Source organism: Cyrtonyx montezumae, unplaced genomic scaffold, assembly GCF_038088225.1.
Source record: "Cyrtonyx montezumae isolate F1298 unplaced genomic scaffold, pur_monq_1.0 scaffold_3, whole genome shotgun sequence".
Classification (NCBI taxonomy): domain Eukaryota; kingdom Metazoa; phylum Chordata; class Aves; order Galliformes; family Odontophoridae; genus Cyrtonyx; species Cyrtonyx montezumae.
Genome location: NW_027072034.1, coordinates 126,286,563 through 126,307,925, shown reverse-complemented (window position 1 = coordinate 126,307,925; position 21,363 = coordinate 126,286,563). Strand labels below are relative to the sequence as shown.

Here is a 21,363-nt window from a genome sequence, read left to right as displayed (position 1 = left end):
AAAAAACCAACACATTTTTAACAAATAAATGTTGCAATGTCATAAACTGAAAATAGGTGGAATGATTTCCATTGGATGAGATGGGGGGGAGGGGAAGTATTTTATTTATTTATTTATTAAGTTCTCTTGCAGTGTGCCTTTTCAGAGTTTATTGTCACGCTGCATACAGCTTGCATTTTCATAATAGACCAAAGAATAAAGAATGCAAAGTGCACTCTTCATCTGTTTCACTGTAAGTTGGTATCTGGATGGGGTTATCAAAGTAAACAACATGCAAGAAGAGTTAGAAAAGCAGCTTTTCATATTCTGTCACACAGTTTACAAGAAGCATGTATCTGAATTAGCTTAATTAGTTATTTCACATCACTTACCACAACAAAATTAATTTTGCTATTGATGATTGTAGTATTTAATTGCAAACACTGTTCAGTTTGTGTTTGATTTTTTACAGGGAAAAAAGAATCACTGTGATAGATGTTTCAGCACCTTCTCTAAAAGCACTATTTCATTACATCTTCATGTACATCAACAATGCAAGATAGGTCTTGAGTGTCAGCATAGCCATTTGAAGTGGCTCCATGGGCCAGATGAACCTCATGATAAAATTATTTACCTCTTGTAGAAGGGAAAAGGTATCATCTCTCAGTCAGGGATTCTGTTTACTGAACAGATTGTGTTGTGATATTGGTGTTTTACTTCATCGATCTGTGGGTGGTTTTTTGGTTTTGCTTTCAGTATACGAGCGCATATTCAATTAGAACAAACTATTTCCTTGCTGTCCTGGATCTTCATGTCTTATGGCGTTTCTTTTAATAGCTTTCAACAAGTTCTTAGTAATCATTAGGGGTATTAATTTGCTGCAACATCAAACGGTTTGTTTCTACCCAGAGAGAACTTGTTTTTATAGTCTTACTTGAATTGCCTTGTTAACCTCTGTCATTAACAATGAATGACAGTCAGTAACATCACTGTCACTTGGTGGCAATATCTTGCCTATAAGACCTTAAGGTACTGCTGTCAACAGGAGAAGAGTTGCAGCTGACTGCTAACTGCAAGGTGGTGCTTAACGGTGTGCTCCTCACCCCCGTGTACTTCCCAGGTTCCACCAGCGACAAGAGGCCACAACCTCAAGTGATGAAGTCTGGAGGACGGAATGCAAATTCATGTTTTGTTTTGTTTTGCTATTGTATTTGTTTTTATTTTTCACAAGTAATGGAGATGAGTAAAATTTTTGCCTGCAAATAACTCCTTTCAGTTGCCAGACATTCAAAATGTATTTATTGTTCTCCAGTTTTGAGATTTATAAATATTTTGTTGTAGTGTGAGTTTTATGAATACTGTATTAAAAACCAGTTTGTAATATAGAAGAGGACTAATAATAATACTGCATACTGAACTGATACTGCATACTGAACTGTCCAGGGCATAGCAAAACATGTGTTTTATCAGTTATTTGTCATCTTGGGGTTTTTGTGCATGCCGTTATAACACTTTCTCCTTTTGATGCTGTGGGTCAGCTGTTCTGTTAAATAGTGCAGCACAGATGGCAGTTACCAGAAATAAAGTAGTGCAAATATGAAATGATGCTGATGCTTGCACCTGTGAGAAAGGCATCATTTATCAAGTCAGATGTTACTCATGCACTTATTTGCTTATTCTAACATCTTATGCTTTTAGGAGCTCAATTTCTGGAGTAGATTGAGGCTTGCTTGCTTTGTGTTAAAGGAAGTGGCTTTAGGCTGTAACTGCGTGGCATGGTGGCCTTTGCAGGAGAGCTGTTTTTCCCCACACCAAGGTGCTGAAACATCAGGAGATTGTGGTCTAGGCCTCACGTATTATGAAATGGAACAGCTTTTTTACAGCTCTGCCAAATTCAAGCAATTTTTCTCAGGATACTTCTAGATCAACTTGCTGCAGAAAACTCATCAATACTTAATGAAAGTAGTTATGGTAAAATCTAGTTCATCACTGGGAGTGGTACATAGTCTGATAGTATATTATTGACTTACTGGGTTTTTTGTTTTTTTTTGTTGTTTGTTTTTTGTTTTATGTGGACCAGACCAAAGAAATTGATCTGTCTGCTGGAATAATCAGCTGATTCAAGTTTAGAAGCAAAATCTTTACATGGTCAGAATTGCACTGTGACCATCTGAAACTTGTGAGCAAAGTGGTGTTCTCATCTGAGTTGACGATCAGCAACTCAGTCTGTCAGTGCTGGATGTTTGTGCTTCAGTTCACTACTGCAGAAAAGGCAGTCCTGATGTTGCACAAAGGATTGTTGCATTGCCTTGTGGCCCTAAGGGAGACGCAAGCCCCTTAGGCTTCCTCAGTCGCCTAACAACCTGTAGAGGAAAGGCACTTGAAATAATTCGTATAGTTAAGTCGTGCTTTTTTAGAATAGAGAAATGCCATATTTTAGCACAGCTGGGTTTTATAGCTGTTGACCACCAGCAGATTGCTTTAACTGAAATGCATCAGCTTGGAGAGTGATATTCTATATGTGATTCTATATGTGTGCAGCAAAGGTATGCACCCTTTAAGTATGCTCCTAGAGAGTTGCTCTGTTTTGTGTATCATGTGGCTGATAGTCCAATCAAATAAAATAAATGATGCTGGGAGGAATCTTAATAGCATTCACTTTGAATCTTTATCTTTGATAGACAGTTTGAGGAGAGTTGCTCGGAGTTGCTCAGAGATTTGTTGTGTAAAAAGGAGGCCTTGGTAGCTAATGTTAAGATCTTGGCTAATCTAGTAATTTTTTGGTTGCCCTAAGTGGTATGAAAGTGATATGAAAATTACTGTAAATGGCTCCTAACGTAGCTATAAGTGAAAAACGTTTGGTGAGGTTTAGTGATGGATTACAATGTCAGAAATATCTTGATGTGTATATCGACATATCACAAACAAAATGAGACAGAGTAAGAGAGAAACCCATGCAACATACTCCTTCTCCATGAGATTTTAGAAGTACTTCACTTAATCAGCTTAGAACGCATCTCCTGAATTTCCTATTTCTTCTTGAATCTTATTATCCCTGCTATCCTAGGTATGTGGTGATACGTGGTGACCTTAAAATGAGTCGTTAGACTTGCTGAATTTAATACTTAGCCTTTATTCTGCTCTTCTAGAAAGGTTTCACTGCAAGTCCTTATGAGTGTAGCTTTTCCTACAAAAGCAAATGAGACAGTGCATGTGACCTACTTTGAAATAGTTCAAAAAGAAAACCCGATTTTTAATAAGCATTGTTCATTAAATACTGTTTACCACTCATTTTCCTTTAACTGAATTAAAGAAAAAAATCAAGTAATGCTCAGGGTACATTTCATTTTCCTCACTTTCAAGTAATTTAGTACTTCCTAGGTCTGTGATTTTATTTTTTATGCTGAGGTTTGTACCATCTTTCACTTGTTACATCACAGGCAGTTTTTACATAACCTAAGCAGCTATTGTGGGATTTTCTTTTTGGCATAACCGTTCTGCTTGTCTAACCCCAAACTGGTAGTAATTTTATTGCTATTTCTGTCTCGGTTTCTGTTTTTGTTGCTGTTGTTTGTTTTGTTTTGGAGGTACTCTCATAACTCCTTTTTCTTGCATGGATTTAGAATTTGCTGTGACTTGCATCACATTCTAGGATTCTCCAATTTGTCAAGTTGTAACGTGTTTTGTTTTTTTTTTTCTAACCATTCTAAGAAGGGAAAGATGAGGTGAAACTACTGTATCAGCCTGTTCTGTCAATATTTAACAAATATGAGTTTGGATGTGGAGCATGCTTTGGAAGTCCATCCTCCCAGGTGTCCCCACTTTGATTCACATTGCAGAGTGGTCACAATGTGGATCAGTGTGATTCTTTGGGTTGCAGAGATGCTCCTGGAGTGCAGCAAACATTTTTCACTCACAGGCAAAGGCAGCCAAACCACGGGGTTAGGTGTGGTAGACAAGGCAAACTCAAGTTAGAAATGTTCAGAATGTACGTTAGTACCTCAGGATCAACTTTTTTGCTTAACAAACGTGCATCTCTGGCTACATCACTTGTTGATGTGGACTGCTGAGCTGATGCAACTGATTATTTAAAGTGTTATTTTGTCTACAGCCAGTCCTCCAGTAAGAAGGGAGAAGTTGGATCCATTTTAGCTACAGTTTTTTTTTCTGTAGGAACTTTTTGTCTTAGTAGCTCAGCCCTCTTACGTATGCAGGTATGCATGTTTATTGCTGTGGTTGCTTTCTACCAAACATATGCACAAAATAGTGTGAGCTATGCAAGTTTGAGGTAATGTTTCTGATACATTTTCCTACAGTAGATATTTTCTGCTGCACTTCTTCCTCTCATGCCTTGTGTATGTATTCAAAAAGTCATAAATATTTTATGTAAGTTATAGACATCAAAGCTGCTCTTGACATTTAGTGTCTACCCTGCAAGTTTTATTTCTTGTTTATGCCATCTGCATTTGGCTCCATCACAGACACCTAGCTGGACACTTCCTAAGGTTTGTTTGAGCTTTATATCTGTCTAGACTAAGTCAACAAAACAGTTTGCAGTTTACCACAGTATCATGTACTTTAATTATTATTATGTTTTTACTCTCAAGCTGAGAGCATGAGAGTACATGTAAGAATCCAGGCATCCGTTTCCTTGGATCTTTCAGTTCAGGTCCTGACTACAGTACTAAACACACAAATGTCTCCTGTGGATCACTAAGTATGAGTATTATGTGAGCTGGATGGATCAGGTCAGCTAATTACCCCTTTTTTGCTCTAGGGGAAAACCAGCCAGACCTAATGTTGACAAACATCAGTCTGATTCTTTAAAGACATCCAGCGATGGAGGCTGGCAGAAGGAACCTGTTTAATCCAGTGCTTAACTGGCTGTGAGATTGCAGAGGTTTTTCTCTAAACGTTTAGCCTAAGTATTCTGTTCCACAACTTAAATTATTAACACATCCAATTTCTACAGCATCACGGTGAATAGTTCGTTCTTTTCCTCTCACAGTTATGACTGAAAATCTGGCATCTTGTCCCTGCCATAGCTGCCTCCTTTTTTGGAGCGTACAAAAACGGAACCTTTCTTCTGATATCTTGTTGTGTTTGTTTGTTTAATATTTTACTTTTCTTGAGGGTCTCTAGTTTGTCGCATTTCATGTGTAGTGTCTGAAAGTGGACATAAAAAAATGTTAATGGAAATATTTGATAACATGCAGTATCTCTAAAGTAGGCATGATGAAGCAGGAAATTTTACTTCATCTGATGTTTGTACATTCTGGCTGTTCGTATGGTGCATTACAGCCATGATGTGTTCTTTTTAGGGGGTTACTGTGTTATTATTTCAATATTTGAATCATGCTTAATGTGTAAATCTGTTTCTGTATGGCAGCTGCAACCTCGGCGCTCATTTCCCACTGTTTGCATTTACAGCTGGTAATATGAAACTTTGCACTTGCTGTTTCTGAACTGAACAGAAGATCTGTGTGTATGATGCATGTTTTGTGGGGAAAAAAGCCCTGCATCTGATTTAAATAACTGAGTATTCCTTCTTTTGCAAGGGTGGCTCTCGTAGCTGCCAGGGCAGGAAAATGAAAGCTTCTGCATCTTTTCCCTCTATACTATTTTTTGCAAGTTAATGAAAATCTGGTTTTCTACATGCAGAGTCAGATGTATTGACACGGGATGTACTGTTATAACTATGCAGATATGATGGTTGAAAAAAAGATGGGGATTTTTAGTCACTTTTATAGCAGAAGAATATGCTATTGCAAACTTCCAGAGCAAACTTCCAAACTACCATCATATCTCTGTGTCTGTAATAACCTTATATTCTTTTTTAAAATTCTAGATGCTGGCATCACCATCAACATCAGGTCAGCTGTCTCAGTTTGGGGCAAGTTTATACGGGCAACAAAGTAAGAATTACTTTTATTGATTTTATTAGATGTTCTAGTTTCATGCTCTTTGGATAGACAATGTATGTAGGATTTTTGGATAGACAATGTGTGTAGGCTTTTCACAATCACCAAAAGAAGACTGTCCTCTCGAATGTGTGATTACATTTATTGTGGATAACACATTTTTGCTTTGTCTGTCATCCATTTTTGCAGTGTTCAGTATACAAGGTGTTATGTATTGACTCCATATAGCTGTTAAACACCCAAATATAGTCATCTTATAAAAAAATGTCTGAGACTTAAGTAACTGAAGAAAAGCTAAGGAAGGTGATTTGGGCCAAACCGAGCCTCATTCAGAAAAACATCTAAGGGCTAGAAGGAAATTATAATTTACGGTTTATGAGAGCAAATTAAATCTTGTCTATATGCTTGGCAACTCATATAGAAGGAAGAGATATCAAGAGATATTTCCTTCTGCTCCACTGTTTGTTTCATTCCATCTCTCGAAGTTGTTTTTTTTGACTTGCATCTGGCAGTCTACCTATGCACTTTTGCTAATAAAGATATACAGGAACAGTAACACTATGCAATGCTAGGCCTGACATAAGTGCTGGAGTTGAGAGCTGAACCAATCTGTAGTTAAGAGGGGCGCATGCAGAGAGTGACTCAGAATGACTGAGTTAGATAGAGTTACACGAGTAAAACAGGTTTGTGAACACCTTGCATTACTCCACACTTCTGAATGTTTGCAGATTTCTGGCCAAGTCTATCTGACTTGAGTCAGAGACACTAAGGAAAGGTGTCTTAAGAATATTTAGAATGTGGATGTTTTAACTGAAACATTGAAAGCTTTGTCTCCCAAGTGCATGACCTTCATGGCACAGACTTAAGAGGATAGTGATTTTTATTTTCATTTTTTGCTGTCCCTATGGCTGATGACGAGTAACTGTGTCATACCAGTGAGTATTTGATTTCACGGCTGGGACTTTTCTGGCCTGTCCAAAAGTCAGGTTTGGATTTTTGAGTCCTGAATCTGGCAGTGCTGAACCTTTCTGGCTCAAGTGCATAAAGATACTGAAGTAGCTGATTATTTTTAGGGTTCCTTTTTTTTTTTTTTTTTTTTTCATCAGCTTGGTCGTTCAGTCCAGTTGTTTGTCATGCCTAGGACATAATCTCTTGAACACAGAGACTTGAGTGGCTGAAAATTCAAAAGTAACTATTTCCAGGGTTCAGTTTTATCCAAAGATGGAGAAACAGCTATATTCATGTAAGTTCTTATGATTAAAATATTCTGGAAGAGACAGAGCTGCTGTCCAGGTACTTTTAGATTGATAACTATCAATCCTGTAGCAAGATGTCGTTTTAAAGAGTTAAGTTAAACTTAATTTTAGTCATTAAAATTAACTGCTTTATGAAACAGTTGACGGATCTCTTGTTTCATCTTAAATGAAAAGCATAGAAGAGGAAGCATAAGAGAGGGTTTCCTTGGTTGTTTTTGGTTGCGTTTTTTGGTTCATTTGGAATTTCTATGTAATGGCAAATATTTCAACTGCCCTTACTTGTCAGCCACAGGAATACAGTAGCAGAAGTACTTGTTAAAAATTCTGATTAAGGAAAAGTCAACGACTAGAAGAAAAACTATTAGTGGAAAAGCTGACTAAGTTTGAACAAATGCTTGCACAAAATCAGTCTGAATACAGTAATCACATTTTTCCATGTACCATCACTGAAAGAGTATGGGAATTGTTCCTAACCATTTTATTTTTTTAAATTCCACCTTGTTAATCAGTGTGAAATATTCTTTATAACTTATATTTATGCTCACTGAAGTCATTCTGATGCAGCACATTGCCAAAATATTTACAGTGAACACCTTGATATAATCACCAATTAATGAAATCTTAGGAGGCTTGTTATAGTGAGTCACACTACTACTTAATCTCAATTTATAGAGATAAACTAGATTGTTATCAAAATCTCCCACTGCAGACTTGCTGTGAATCAGACAGAAACACCAGGGCAGACAGCACTTCTGCAAGAGCGAGAGAGAGCTTAACAACTGGGAGGTTTCTTCAGACCTAGTCTGTTGTATTAACTGAAGTGTATGCTGTGTTCATTCTTTGCATTCTTAGTATTTCATCATGTCCTATGCTGACATACTCAGCTCTGCTGAAGGGGTGATCTATCATCGGAGAGTGCTGATTCGTCATCATTTTTCTTCCTTTTGTCTGCAAGATAAGGGTTTAAATTCTCTGAGGCTTCCTCAGCAGCTTCACACCAAAGCGATAGGACTGTTATTTATAGCTATCACGTTTTAGATGCAAGTGTGTTTCTGTTGATATGTTGCACTAAATGACTTTTTTTCTTGTCTTTGGACATAATTCTAAAACTTCATGAATACAGAAAAGGAATGTGGAAATAATCAGAAACTCCATAAAGTATTCCGACATTTTGAGACGAGTTGGTTTTTGTTCTTCTGAATTGAGATGATTTTTTTTTGTGTGTGTTGATAAAGTGCTTACGTTATTATATTGCACCCAAATGCTTGCGTAGAAAATAATTTTGAATGTAGAAGAAAAACACAAAGAAATAAAACAAAAAACAAAAACCCAAACCAGCCCTGTATGCTTTTAATTACTAGTTGAGGATGGTTAAAATCCTGCTTAGGGTTGAGTTTAACCTGACTTGGGACACTGAAATTGCCTTATCAAAAAGAAGCAACTTAAACTTTACAGAGAAGTGTCCAGTAAGATTCATTTTGGTGTCCTGAAAGCTGTGTTAAGAAATGTTCCTATTTTCATTTTTTTAGTTACAGGTTTGCCTATTTTTTAACAAGCTAGATTGACATTCTAAATGCTGGCCAAATATTTATCAGTTCATTCAAATGTAATAACCTATTTATTCCATGGAGATATTCACTTTCTCAAAAACACTGACTTTTTAAATTTAATGTGTAGGTTTTTAGGTCCTTATCAACAACAAAACCAAAAACTCACCCTGTTCTATTCAGAACACATCTCAAAGGAATAAGATTTTTTTAGTGACTTAAAGACAAATTTTGTCAAGAGCCTTTCTCAAGATGAACAAGAATGGGGCTATGTGTGAGATAACTGGGCTTGTAGTACGCAAGCAAGGACTTCATTTTACACTGCACTTTCCTACAGTCTTTACACTTTTTGAAGTTGTCAGCATAAATTGTTTCCATCCACACCTGATGGCTAAGACTTTGTTCCGGATCGCTATGTATCTCCACCCCTCTGAATTTTTTTTCAATAGGTGCACTAGGCCTTCCAATGAGGGGAATGAGCAACAATACCCCTCAGTTAAATCGCAGCTTATCACAAGGCACTCAGTTACCGAGCCACGTAACGCCAACAACAGGGGTACCAACAATGTCACTTCACACGCCTCCATCTCCGAGCAGGTATTTATTGATAGCCAATGTTTCTGCAATTGTGTCTTTCAGCAGAGCACTTAACTAAGTGTTCTGCATATCGTGCCACAGCTACTTTAGACTGATTAAGTAAAAAAGAAAAACAGTAATTTTTATTGACCACTGCCTGTGTTAGGTAAGTAATACCGTAGAGCTGTAGGATATGACTTAATGTAAGACAGTGTTTGATTTTGTATGTAAAGGATAAGTTGCTGGCAAATTCTGCTTCAGAATATAAGAGTCTGTTTTTCGGTTGTTCTGGTAAACAAATGGTTACTGTTTTTATATGGCTGTCCTACACTGTGTGAGAATATTAAGGTAGTAGGTCTGAAGTGCTCTTTAAAAAAGAGTTGTAACGCCTCTTCAAATGCATAGTACTTAAGTATTTATCCAAGCCTGTCTGAGGACTTGATTGGTACGCAATGGGTCATCTGGTGTTTCTGAAGAAATCCAAAACTGCATTAATTATAGAGAGTAATCCAAACGTGCTTTGTTGAATCTAAGCACAAATTAAGTTGCAACAACTCGAAGTCTATCCTACATGAGTAATTTAAATGAGTAACCAAATACTACTGTACAGATTCATCTCTGTGGATGGTTTTTCTCTTTCAGGGGGATATTGCCTATGAATCCTAGGAATATGATGAACCACTCCCAGGTTGGTCAGGGCATTGGAATTCCCAGCAGGACAAACAGCATGAGCAGTTCAGGGTTAGGCAGCCCCAACAGAAGCTCTCCAAGCATAATATGTATGCCAAAGCAGCAACCCTCTCGACAACCTTTTACTGTGAACAGGTAAGGCTGTTTGGTCAGACCATCCCTGTACAGCCATGGGTGTGCTTAAGTGCTGCTCTCAAAGTCTTATTTTTTTATCCATTAGAATAAAACTTGTAAGTACCGCTTTGTGTCTTCTGTTCTCTCAACGCTAACTTTCAAAGCTGCTGTCAGTGCTTGTGCAGATGTTTTGAACCTTTACAGCTAGATTCTGTTTCTGATTACTGGATTTTTACTGCTCCTTCTTTAAAATATGTGATATTTCTAGTGTGTTCCCAAGTTTGTTTTTGAAACAGACCTTGGTTTTTGTGTGCGTACATTTTGAAAACTATTCATCTGTTGGTTTGGGAAGAATTAAGACAGGACGTAATCCAGAATAACTATTGCCAAGTAGTCATCCTATTAGAACAGTTAACTGATTTGGACAAAATGGAGAACTCATATTTTACTTGTTTAAATTCTGGAATAATATGGAAAGCAGTGGTTTACAACTCACCTAATGTTTTGGTGCTCATTTTGATGCCAGAATTTTCTAACTCCAGGCAAGACTGTGGCATCAGAAATCATTGTTCTTGAATGGTGTTGCTGATATGTTTATGATTAGTTTATATTGATAACCTTGTAATAAAATGTGTGTCAATTCTGATTACGTAGCTTGTAGTCAGCTTCACGCAGCTGACTGTTTTCCAGACTTCTTTTACCACAATCTCATGATCCCTATGTACTCAGATTGTTCTTCTTTCTTGCTTCATGCCCTAGCCTAGAGAACTGAGCACCGATACACTCCTGGCAGTCAGATGCCACCTGTAACCTGATGTAGTATTGTTACAGAACTAATTTGATCAAGTCTATTTAGTTCTGTATTTTTGCATTATGATATAGGCATTAAATAATCTCTTTCCAAATCACAGCTAGAGGTTTGGTAATAGCAATTTGTGTTCTTGGAGTGTGAGAAGACTTTGGACACGGGCCACTCTGAAGGTAATGCCTCCTATTTGCTTCAGTGGGAACCGCAACAGATACAAAGAGCACAACAACACAATTTGATAGAACAAATTCCCAGCTACAAAACACTATTTTTCAACGTAGTCACTACTGTTAGCTACATATTTTTGCCTGTGATGAACAAGAGCCTGCATGCTACTCTCATCAAAATCTGCACCAGTTGAGGTGACCCACCGCTGAAACACGCCACCCACCACCTCGCTGTGCTCGCGTCCACTGTTTGGTCTCCATAAGCATTCAACAGAAGCCAATGGATGCTGTTTCCTCTATGTGGAGGAATTCAGTGATACCCCTTTGCTTATCCACACTTCTATGTCAGACTCCATTGTGTGAAATGGCCCCTCTGCTGCCACCTGTCACATGGCAACAACATTCAACAGGATATTGGTGGGATGGTTTGACCCCCCATTGCCATACCACCAACATCCACCTCTGATGTTGTGGGCTAACATAGTGAAATAGGAGGCATTACTTAAAGAGCAGTCCATGTGTCTTGACCTTTTCTTTCCTGTTGTGTAGCACCAAGCAAAGGAGATGATAATGTAAAAAAGATAATTTTATACTTTGAAGTGTTTTTAAAACTTGAGCTTGTATAAGAAAAACGTACGTGTAGACAATAATGATTCTGGAAATTAATGTATAGGAAGTACTTGTTTAAATAACATCCAGTTGTAGGGCTGAGATAATGAAATCCTATTCTGTAGGAGCATTTGAATTAGAACCCTCTTGTTTTGCTGATTGCGTTGTATAGCTCATGTTAATGATGTTACAGTTTTTTCAATTTGAGAACGATGTATTACTGGAACAATGACAAGTTCTTATTCCACATTTTACTAGCCTACAGAAGTATAGTACATATCCAGTTGTTAATTGACTGTACTTAATGAAATGGTATAATGACATTTGAAAAAAGAGTTTTTATTTCCTTGAGAGGTGTATGAATTATGTGGCTTCTGTAAAGTGTTCTGAAAATCGTTCCCTTTCTTGGAGCAAAAAATGATTTTAGATCTTGGAACACAAAATAGTGCAACTTTCTCCTAGTTACATCAGTAAAACATGTTGAAAGCCGAGGTAACAATGGTTAACAGTTTACAAGTAAGTATAGGGAAGTACACATCTGGTGGCCTAATCCCTTTCTTATCACTGAAAGTCTTGATCTAGTTAATTCTGATTACTTTAAAAACAAACAAAACAAATACCTTGCATGAGAAGCTTGTCTGTGACCAAGCAAGGTTATATTCCCTCAAGTTTGGTTGATGCTCTCACCAAGTCTTGAGATTCACAGAGGATACCAGAAATGTTTCTTCCAGTGTATGAAGAGTGAAAGATTTGGATGTCTTTCAAATGCATCATCTTGCTGAAGCAAAGCAGAATGGGACCATTCTTGACTGTTTCTTTTCTTGACATCTCAATCCAAAACATAGTATTTAGGGCTTGAAATTGTGAAAATGTGAGAAAGTCATATAAATAAAAATCCTAGGAGGAAAACTTTTGACAATTCTGTGAACAGAAACTTGTAAAATATCAACTTCTGTCCCCTTACAGGGGAGAATGAATGTTGCGGTTTCCCACGGGGCAGAAATACAGAATTTCACTCAGCTCTGAGCTACCTTGTGACTGCTTAACATCTTCAGCCTACACAGAATGGAGCAGATCATTCGGGTGGTTGTCAGACCACAGCAGTCCTATCTAATTAGATGACTTCAAATATTTTTGCTTGTCCATGTGAGACTTCAGTACCGGTGTCCTTGTGTGGCAGAGACCATACGTTGTGATGGTTGCACACAATAACTTTACAGTTTTTAACTGAGTCATGACAAACTTGATCACATCTATGATTCAGCTTCCACCTGCAAATGAATGCTCTCTAGTCTTTTTGCTATTGTTTTTACTGATAATTCATTTTTATATATGAAATTACTGAGTAAGATGCACATCTATCATAACTTGTTGGCTGACAGATATCAAAGGAGTTGTGACTGTTAAAAAAAAGATTTTTATTACAAAGTCACGTTATTTCAAAGTCATTCCAAATGTCTTCATTCAGCAGTGCTCATTGCTGTTCAGAATTTTCAAAGGTATAAAGGAAAGTAATTGAGTATAAGATAAAATAGGTTGCTTAAGATGAAATAATTTAAGTGCCTTTTGCATTTTTCCTTAATGCCTTTAACTGGAAATTATGAAAGTCTCTATTCTCTTTTCTCTGACTTCTTGGATTTTTTTCACAGTATGTCTGGATTTGGGATGAACAGAAATCAGGCATTTGGAATGAATAACTCCTTATCAAGTAACATTTTTAATGGAACAGGTGAGTTTACTGTCACTTATACTGATATCACAGTTCTGGAGAAAGATTTTGTTTCTTATGGAATAAGGTTGAAAGTAGTTTGAGTGCAGTTGTTGCACAGAAGTACTTCCCTTAGAGAGCAACTCTGCATCTTCTTCAGCAGATTCTGTAAACCTGACGTGAATGTGGAAAAAGGATTTTATTTTAGTTCCAAGATTCTTTGGAGTAGTAAGTGTATTAATGGTTTGTTTGTTTTCCTGTGGCAAAAACAGTGCTATACCATCTGGTGTTATTCCTTCAGTGTAGTGGCTTGTAATACTTCTGAAAGGCAAAATACAAGTCTGCTATAGAATACTCACTGTACATTGCATGGCTGGAAGTTGTCTCTGTTCAGTTAGAAATGTAAAGTAGCTGATGGAATTGGAAAGGAAATTGGAGAAGAACAGTTTCAAACGTTACAGAGCATAAACACATTAGACAGCATTTTTAGAGACCTCAAACTGATCCTTTTAGTCAGGTGTTTCAGTTGAGATTTTTCCCAGTGAATTATTCTTCACCTGACTTTAATGAATTAGAAGGAGATCAGCGTAACAGTGCTGTAGGCCTCGCTGTTGGTGTTGGTTTGCTGATGGCTGCCAGCCCAGAGGTGCTGATGATGTCACAGTACAGGGGGCCGGCCAAGGGGATTGCTATCCCCATGGCTTTGTGACATCCTCGTAGAGCTGTGAGCTGTGATGTCTTCCTCACCTGTGTGGTTCTTTTTTTACTGTGAATTGAAAAATCCTCCCATGTTGCTTGTACTGCAGTGGTTCTGCAGTGGTTTTAACTTTACCTTGACTTGTCTTACCTAAGGAGAAAAGAGCTATGGGTGATTATCTTCTCTGAAATCTTTCCTTGATAGCTCCTTACATTGTAAACGGGCTACTTGTCCTGATGCTGTGGTGTTGATAGTCTGCCTCTATCTTACATGTGCTGTGTCGTTGCTCAAAATGAGCAACTGGTGTTACCAAATGCTACAGACTACATTTCTTTATAAAGAAAATCTTTAGGCTCTCTTTTAGAGTGTTGTCACACAGATATTGTATGCCTTTGTGGTATTTATAAATGTAAGAGTAACAAGACAAATTTGAAGGAGGAAAAGTATATCTAACGTTTATCTTGTGCATAATGAAGTAAAATAAATAAATCAAACAGCAAATAAATAAATAAATAAATAAAATTAAAATGCCTGCTTTTGTTGTAGATGGAAGTGAAAATGTGACAGGACTGGACCTCTCAGATTTTCCAGCACTAGCAGACAGAAACAGAAGGGAAGGAAGTGGCAATCCAACTCCATTAATAAACCCTTTAGCTGGAAGGGCTCCCTATGGTAAGGTTATATTTTTGAAAACCCTTTGGATGAGTGACATGTTTATTTGCTCAATACATCCTTTTCAGTTCTAAAGACAATAGGAAACCTTTTCAAAAATGCCAGAATCTTGAGCTAAGTCTCATTTTTTGGAAATCAACAATCAGTGTCTTTATAGGTGGAGATTCCTCTCAGGTTTATGTGAAGTCTTGTTTTAGGTTCACTGCCAACAGTGGCTGCTGAGCTTTTTTGGTCTGTATACTGTGATTAATCTAAAACTGCTCACACTCCAAAAGTTAAGGCAATAGTTTGCTTTCTAGTTGCATGTATGCAAAACTGTCCAGTTCTGAATAATACGTTTTAGAAATAATGCTTGATTATTAGAGATGTTTTTTGTGTAGAAAGTGAGCACTTGTAAGCGTACCATTTATTTTCAGTGTTTATTGGTAGTGCTTGGTGTAATTCTGTTATCCATAATTCTTATGATGAAATCAGATTTCAAAAAAAAAAAAAAATGTAGCCTGTAAGCACTGACTATTGTCAATCAGATTCCAGATCTGTGTCTTATATAATTCTTGCTGAACAGCTTAAAAATAATAGAAGGAAAAACATAAGGGTGGATACAAATCTTACTATGTGGGTCTGGAAAAAAAATTGGGTAAGTTTAGCATGAAGGACGATACTTATTTTTTGTTTCTGCTTCAGTAGATTTTGTCATGCATGTTGCATCAGCTGCTCTGAAAAGTTGCATTTATAACTTATTTTTGTGACACATGTCAAATTTCCAACTAAAAATAACCTAGTCTTTTCCAGCTGAAAAAAGCCAGTGTTCTTCAGAGATAGCTCCAATTCGAATTGGAGCGAAATGATAGGTATTACATTATCAGGGGAAAGTAGCCTCATGGATTGGGTGTAACCAAGACCTGCTTGAGATAGCTGTGAAAAACAGCTGAAGAAGTCAAACGGAAGTGCTCCAAAATGCAGGCAGAAGTCACTTGCCCTTATGAAGATGCTGGAAAGTCACACAAAGATTAGAGAGCTAATATGGCTTGTAGTTTCCTTGAGTTTGTCCGTCTCAAAATGAAGAGCCATTACTTGGAAAACTGATGGAAGACAGGAGGAAAGTCCTATGTAGGTGTACTTTCCGCATGGGCCTGGAGTTTGATATTCAGCAGTACTGCTGCATTACAAAAAAAGACACCGTTTCCCCATTTGTGGTACTAGCATACCTGTTTGCATGGTTGTGTGGTGAGCTAGGGAAAAAAATACCTGTCTGACGAGTTATTTTGAGCATCTGCTAAATGCAGGGGACAGGTATCACAGTAGGAACAATAAATAGTGTTATGGGATGTACTTGCCACTGTCTCAGCAACTAAAGTAGGAGAGTGCTTTTGCTTGTGGTCAAGAAAAACGTTTGAAACTGAGCTGAGGCATGCTTTCTTTATGCTTAGCTTATTTAGGAAAATAAACCTTCAAACATTTCTTAGATAGAAGGAAAATATGCTATACAGTTAATTCATGATCAGTACTGTTCTCCCAGTGATAGAAATCATAATAACTATGAAAGCAAAGGAATTACAGAGGAAACAAAATTATTTTCTTTTTCTCTTCAGAGATCATTGACCTTTAACTTAGGAATACAATACCAAGCCATATATGTTGTGAGCTATTGAGTCATTTTAGATCTTACATTATCTATTGAGGAAAAAGTGAAAAATAGGCCCTAGACTTGCTTCTGCCATCTCTTACTACAGTGGTGTAGTTTGCAAACAAGTTAGTGTATTGCTTCTCTGTGTCAGAGAAAAGAATATTTGCCCTTGGGTGTCTGGTGGAGGATTTTTGTTTTGTTCTGTTTTGAACTGGCATAGAAAAAACGTTGCTTTTCAGTAGTCAGAATCCATATTCCAATGTGACTTGGCCTACTTTTTTAAAATCAGGGTCAGAGCACCGAGAGTTGCAGGCTAAATGCTTTCAGTTTCCATACTGAGAGTGGGAGTCATTCTTATGTCACAGGCAAGTATTTCATTGGTGATTTGCCCTGTTGCAAGTTAGCTGGGGACCTTCTTAAGAATACCTGCTTAGGAGGTTAGAGAATGGAGGAAAAATGTGTAATATTAAAAGCAGTGTATCCTTGCTTCATCAGTGGATCTTCTTAAAAAATACTTCAGTAACTCCTGTAAAGAATTTTTGTTGGTGATGTTATTTAGATGTGCAGAACAGGTGCTTTTCTCGATAAAAGTTTGGGGCTTCATTCTTAAAGTAGTGAATTTGTCTATGAATTTAACCCAGAATGTTTCTCAGCTCACTTAAGTAGAGGCTTTAGTCTAATCTGTGTGGATGTTTTAAATTGAATATGCTTCGAATTGTTTTACCAGAGTTGTTGTTTTTTTAAGTTGTTTCTGCTGTACAATGTGCACATAAGGAATATGAGCAGTGAGCAAGATCAACAGCAGAAAATTCCATACTTAGTAATTGTTCAATGTTATTCCTGCTTTCATTTTGATAATAGTTGGGATGGTAACAAAACCAGCAAGTGAGCAGTCCCAGGACTTTTCAATACACAATGAAGATTTTCCAGCATTACCAGGCTCCAGCTACAAAGACCCAACATCAAGTAATGATGATAATAAATCTGTAAGTATCTGTAACCTTAAAGCTTGTTTTGTTTCAAGTTTTCTAACAGGCAGTGGAGTGTATTTATAATGTAAGATTTTCAAAGTTGCTCCTCTATATGAGAAATTTTACCTAAGTGGGATTTCATTTGTGATGATGTAAATGGCATTTCTCAGAACATTCTTTTGTTCCAACAGTCACTGTGACCTTGCTTTCTTAATTTTGTAAGAGTTCTGCATATCCTCGTGTATTTAGAGTGAGAGTGGATGAGAAAGAACTCTTGAGAATGCTTCAGAATTATTTTCAAGAATTGACATGAATTGCAAGACTTTAAAAATACGTAACTTCTTTTTCTGCCAATTCCAGCTCAGTTTTCACTGTTGGTGCCTCATCAGTAGTAGTAATTTACACACTGTATCATCTTTTTCAAAGCTGTCAAGTCCTTTAAATGTTAGGTGATAAAATACTACTTCAAGGTAAAATTCTTGATGAGAAAATGAAAGCAAAGGGAACGTGGTCTTTTAATAAAGAATATTACGTTTGTGGTTATGTTGTAGATTAGTTGGACTTAAGTATTGTTCTAATTACTGTGTGTTAGATTCTAAGATTTTTCCTATTGTTTACTCTGAAAGGTCTGTAATTAAAAATTGCACTTTTTAATTATAAATTAGAGAGAAATGTACTAAAATTTGGATGACAGAGAACAGCGTTCTGCAGTGTTGGACAAAGTGTTCTAGTTTGATTGTTTTACTACTTAGAATTGTAAGAATTTGTTAATCAGGCTGCCAGAGGTACTGGCAGGTAGGTATTAGAAGTGCCCACAAACTCACGTGAAAACTGGAAAATGTCACTTCAAGAAAGGTGGTGTCTAGGCCTCCTGCTTGAGGACTGTGGACAGATTATGGTGTAGAGAACGTTCTGATACACTTGGAATTGAGAACAGAAAGGAACAAGGATCTAAAGATGATCATATTGCATTACTGCAGACTTGTTTTAAAGAGTATTAAAGAAATAATGTTTGTGGAAGGTACCTCTTGTCAGTATGTGGGCTCCTGGAGAGCTGTTGCAGTTTTCCTGCCAAACATAATGTTTACATCTCTTTCCTGATAGTTGCAAAGGTGCAAAGTGTTTTTTTTGTTTGCACCTGAAATCGGCATATTATCTATTGCTGCAGTGTTGCGGACTGCAGGAACAAGGCTGTTGGAAAAAACACAGATACTTGGGATATTTGTTGTGTATTCAGACTCAAGGATGAAATGTTTTCTTGCCCAAGATTGCAAACTGTAGGCTTGCTAGTAGCTCCTATTGCATGGGAAGTGTATTTTGTGAAGTGTTGAGTGTTATGTACAGTTTGTCAGCAGGGTGCAAGAACTTTGTGCATTTTAGTAGCTAATATATTAGTGTGACTTGAAGTTCAGAGCTCTTGACTGAAAGATGCGGTCAACCGGTCTTTTCTTTTTTGGATTTTTTTTTTTCCATCTTACCAACCATACAAATTACTTTTAATAGAATTTGAATACATCAGGCAAAACATCATCCAGCACAGATGGGCCCAAGTTTCCTGGAGATAAAAGTTCAACTACGCAAAACAACAACCAGCAGAAAAAAGGGATCCAGGTGTTACCTGATGGTATGTGTCATTCCGTTTTGTGCTCTTCAAAAGTTTTTGCAGTCCTTTAGATCATCATGTTGATTTCTTCACTTCTTGAAAGGAGAAAATTAATGTGTTCTTCTTGCCCAGGTCGGGTTACCAACATTCCTCAAGGGATGGTGACGGACCAGTTTGGAATGATTGGCTTGTTAACATTCATCAGGGCAGCAGAGACAGATCCAGGAATGGTACATCTTGCGTTAGGAAGTGATTTAACAACACTAGGTCTCAATCTCAACTCTCCTGAGTAAGTTTCTGCTTTTTAGTACTGTCTTCAGTTTTGTTTTTATTATGCTGTCATTCATAATAATAGATTCACTTAGTTCACATAAGCATCAAACCCACAAGATGCTTTGCCAAATAAAATTTGAAAACATAATGACAGTAAAATAAAACTTTCATAAACAAGATAATTGTCCTTCAAGGAATACTGAGATTTGTTTAGCAGGCTTTCAGTAAACCTAGTGGCTTTGCTTATTCTCTCACCTTCTTAGGATTTTCTTCAAGAAATTGACAGTGCATTGTTAATAAACTTCAGATACATATTGTTTTTCTAGTAATAGTATTCCTTGAAGATATGTACATATAGATATCAGGAATTTGGCGGATAGATACTAGTGCATCTACAGAGTTTGCTCAGCACAAAAGATGAAAAAACAGTGTTACAGTTAACCTCCAGTCATTCATTTCACCTCAGTTCAGTCAGCTAGGCTTCCTGTAGAGGCAATGGATAGAAAGGTAATTAGCAACTTCACAGTGCTAAGAGAAGTTCTTAAGATCAGTAAGGTGAATCACCAGCCCAGAAAGCCTCTTTTTCTGTACTTGTTAGAGAAGGAGACTGTTTTCTTTTTTTCCCAGTTTGTGGAAAAATGCCTATCTTTGTGACTACAGTAGTGTGACATGAATTGAATTTCTGGTACTTTTGCAGCTGAGAATGTCCCTAAGTGAGTCTTGAGTTGTGAAGAATTTTATAGCTTCCTCACTGAGGGAGGTACTGAGGGGGAGCAACAAGCCTTTAGTTTGTCTTAATCTGTAAAATACAGTTGATAGGTAACATGTGTTGACCTAATCCTTTGATAAAATCTTTCTATGTCCTGAATTTTTTCCTTACATTATATAAATAAATCTTTCAGCAATGAAAATGCAGAAATCAGCCTTAGTCACTTCTCTTTCTGTTGTGGCACTTCGTGTGTGGGGGGGGAAAAGGAGATGTTTAAGTGCCTTGGATTAAGTTGTGATGTTTTGTATCAGCAGAGATTTGTGTAATATTAACCTTGTTGGCAGTGTAAAACAGTACATATACAGGCTTTCTATTGTTCATGAATTTTGTACACAGCTGCACTCTGAAGGTGTGAGTGCAGGAAAGATTTCTGAATGGGAGTATTTCTGTAATGTTTTCATCAAAACATAGACAAATTGTCATATTGGTCCTTTCAAAAGTTATTTCAAAACCACCTCCCAGACTCAGCCTTCTGATACGATTGCATGTACTTATTTGTGGAATGTGTTACTTGAACATAGTATTTTCTTTGCTTCTGTTAGGCTCACAGCTCCTTCCCTTATGGAATTTACCAGTCTCCCTCAGCACGCTGAGAATACACTAAGAACAGTTAGACTGATCACAGTTTGCTGTTTTTCCTCAGTAGCTTCAGAACTTCTAGCACTCACTGGGAGATGGATCTCCTGGATCTGCCTGATACTAAAGTTAATTTACTATTCTCAGTACAAATTGCTCAAAAGCATTTGAGAATAATCAGCTGAAAACAGAATGCCTTTGTTCGTAAAATAGAGTACATCTGCATCTGAATTCCTGAGCTTCTGTCTTACTGTTCCTCAACACAGGTGAAATCTAGTTACATCGTTTAGTTAAACAGTTGGCACACAAAAGTAGCAGGATGATACTTCTAGTGATACTAGTTGATACTTTATACAACATTATACATTCGTTTTAATGCCTAAAATAAGACTTAACTTTTACCCACCTATTAAATAGTCTATAGGGAATTTTAGTCTATAGGGAATTTGGAACTAGATGATCTTAATGCCCCTTCCAACCATTCCATGATATTCTGCTTTGGGATGACCTATAGCTATGCTGTACAGCTTCTGAGTACAACATCCAGATTGTTATTGTGTATGTTTATACATAAACAGTATATATGACATGCTGCTGCTTTTTTTTTTCAGCAGATAGGTGTTAAACAGCAGGATTTTAAAAAGCTTTTAATATAAAATTACTGTATATTAGATATTAATGTGTTGGATGGAGGGAATAGGTTTAATATTTAATCTGTTCTGTGTCATAAAGTTGGTTTTATTTTGTACTACAGAGCAGTTTAGCAAACAGCCTGTGCCATCCTTAATGTCTTGCCTTAT

At 37.1% G+C, this 21,363-nt stretch overlaps 1 protein-coding gene across 3 annotated transcripts in view; it reads left to right on the top strand.

Moving 5' to 3' along the window:
- CNOT2 (CCR4-NOT transcription complex subunit 2) overlaps window positions 1–21,363 on the top strand; it is an 88,492-nt gene that overhangs the window by 55,643 nt on the left and 11,486 nt on the right. For 2 of the 3 annotated variants that reach the window (XM_065743327.1, XM_065743328.1), the window contains 8 exons: window positions 5,828–5,894; window positions 9,153–9,300; window positions 9,922–10,104; window positions 13,317–13,396; window positions 14,619–14,744; window positions 17,233–17,357; window positions 18,846–18,966; window positions 19,078–19,234. In XM_065743327.1, the coding sequence (XP_065599399.1) occupies window positions 5,828–5,894; window positions 9,153–9,300; window positions 9,922–10,104; window positions 13,317–13,396; window positions 14,619–14,744; window positions 17,233–17,357; window positions 18,846–18,966; window positions 19,078–19,234 (1,007 nt within the window). The remainder of the gene's footprint in view (window positions 1–5,827; window positions 5,895–9,152; window positions 9,301–9,921; window positions 10,105–13,316; window positions 13,397–14,618; window positions 14,745–17,232; window positions 17,358–18,845; window positions 18,967–19,077; window positions 19,235–21,363) is intronic. The other variant, XM_065743326.1, reaches the window with a different exon arrangement.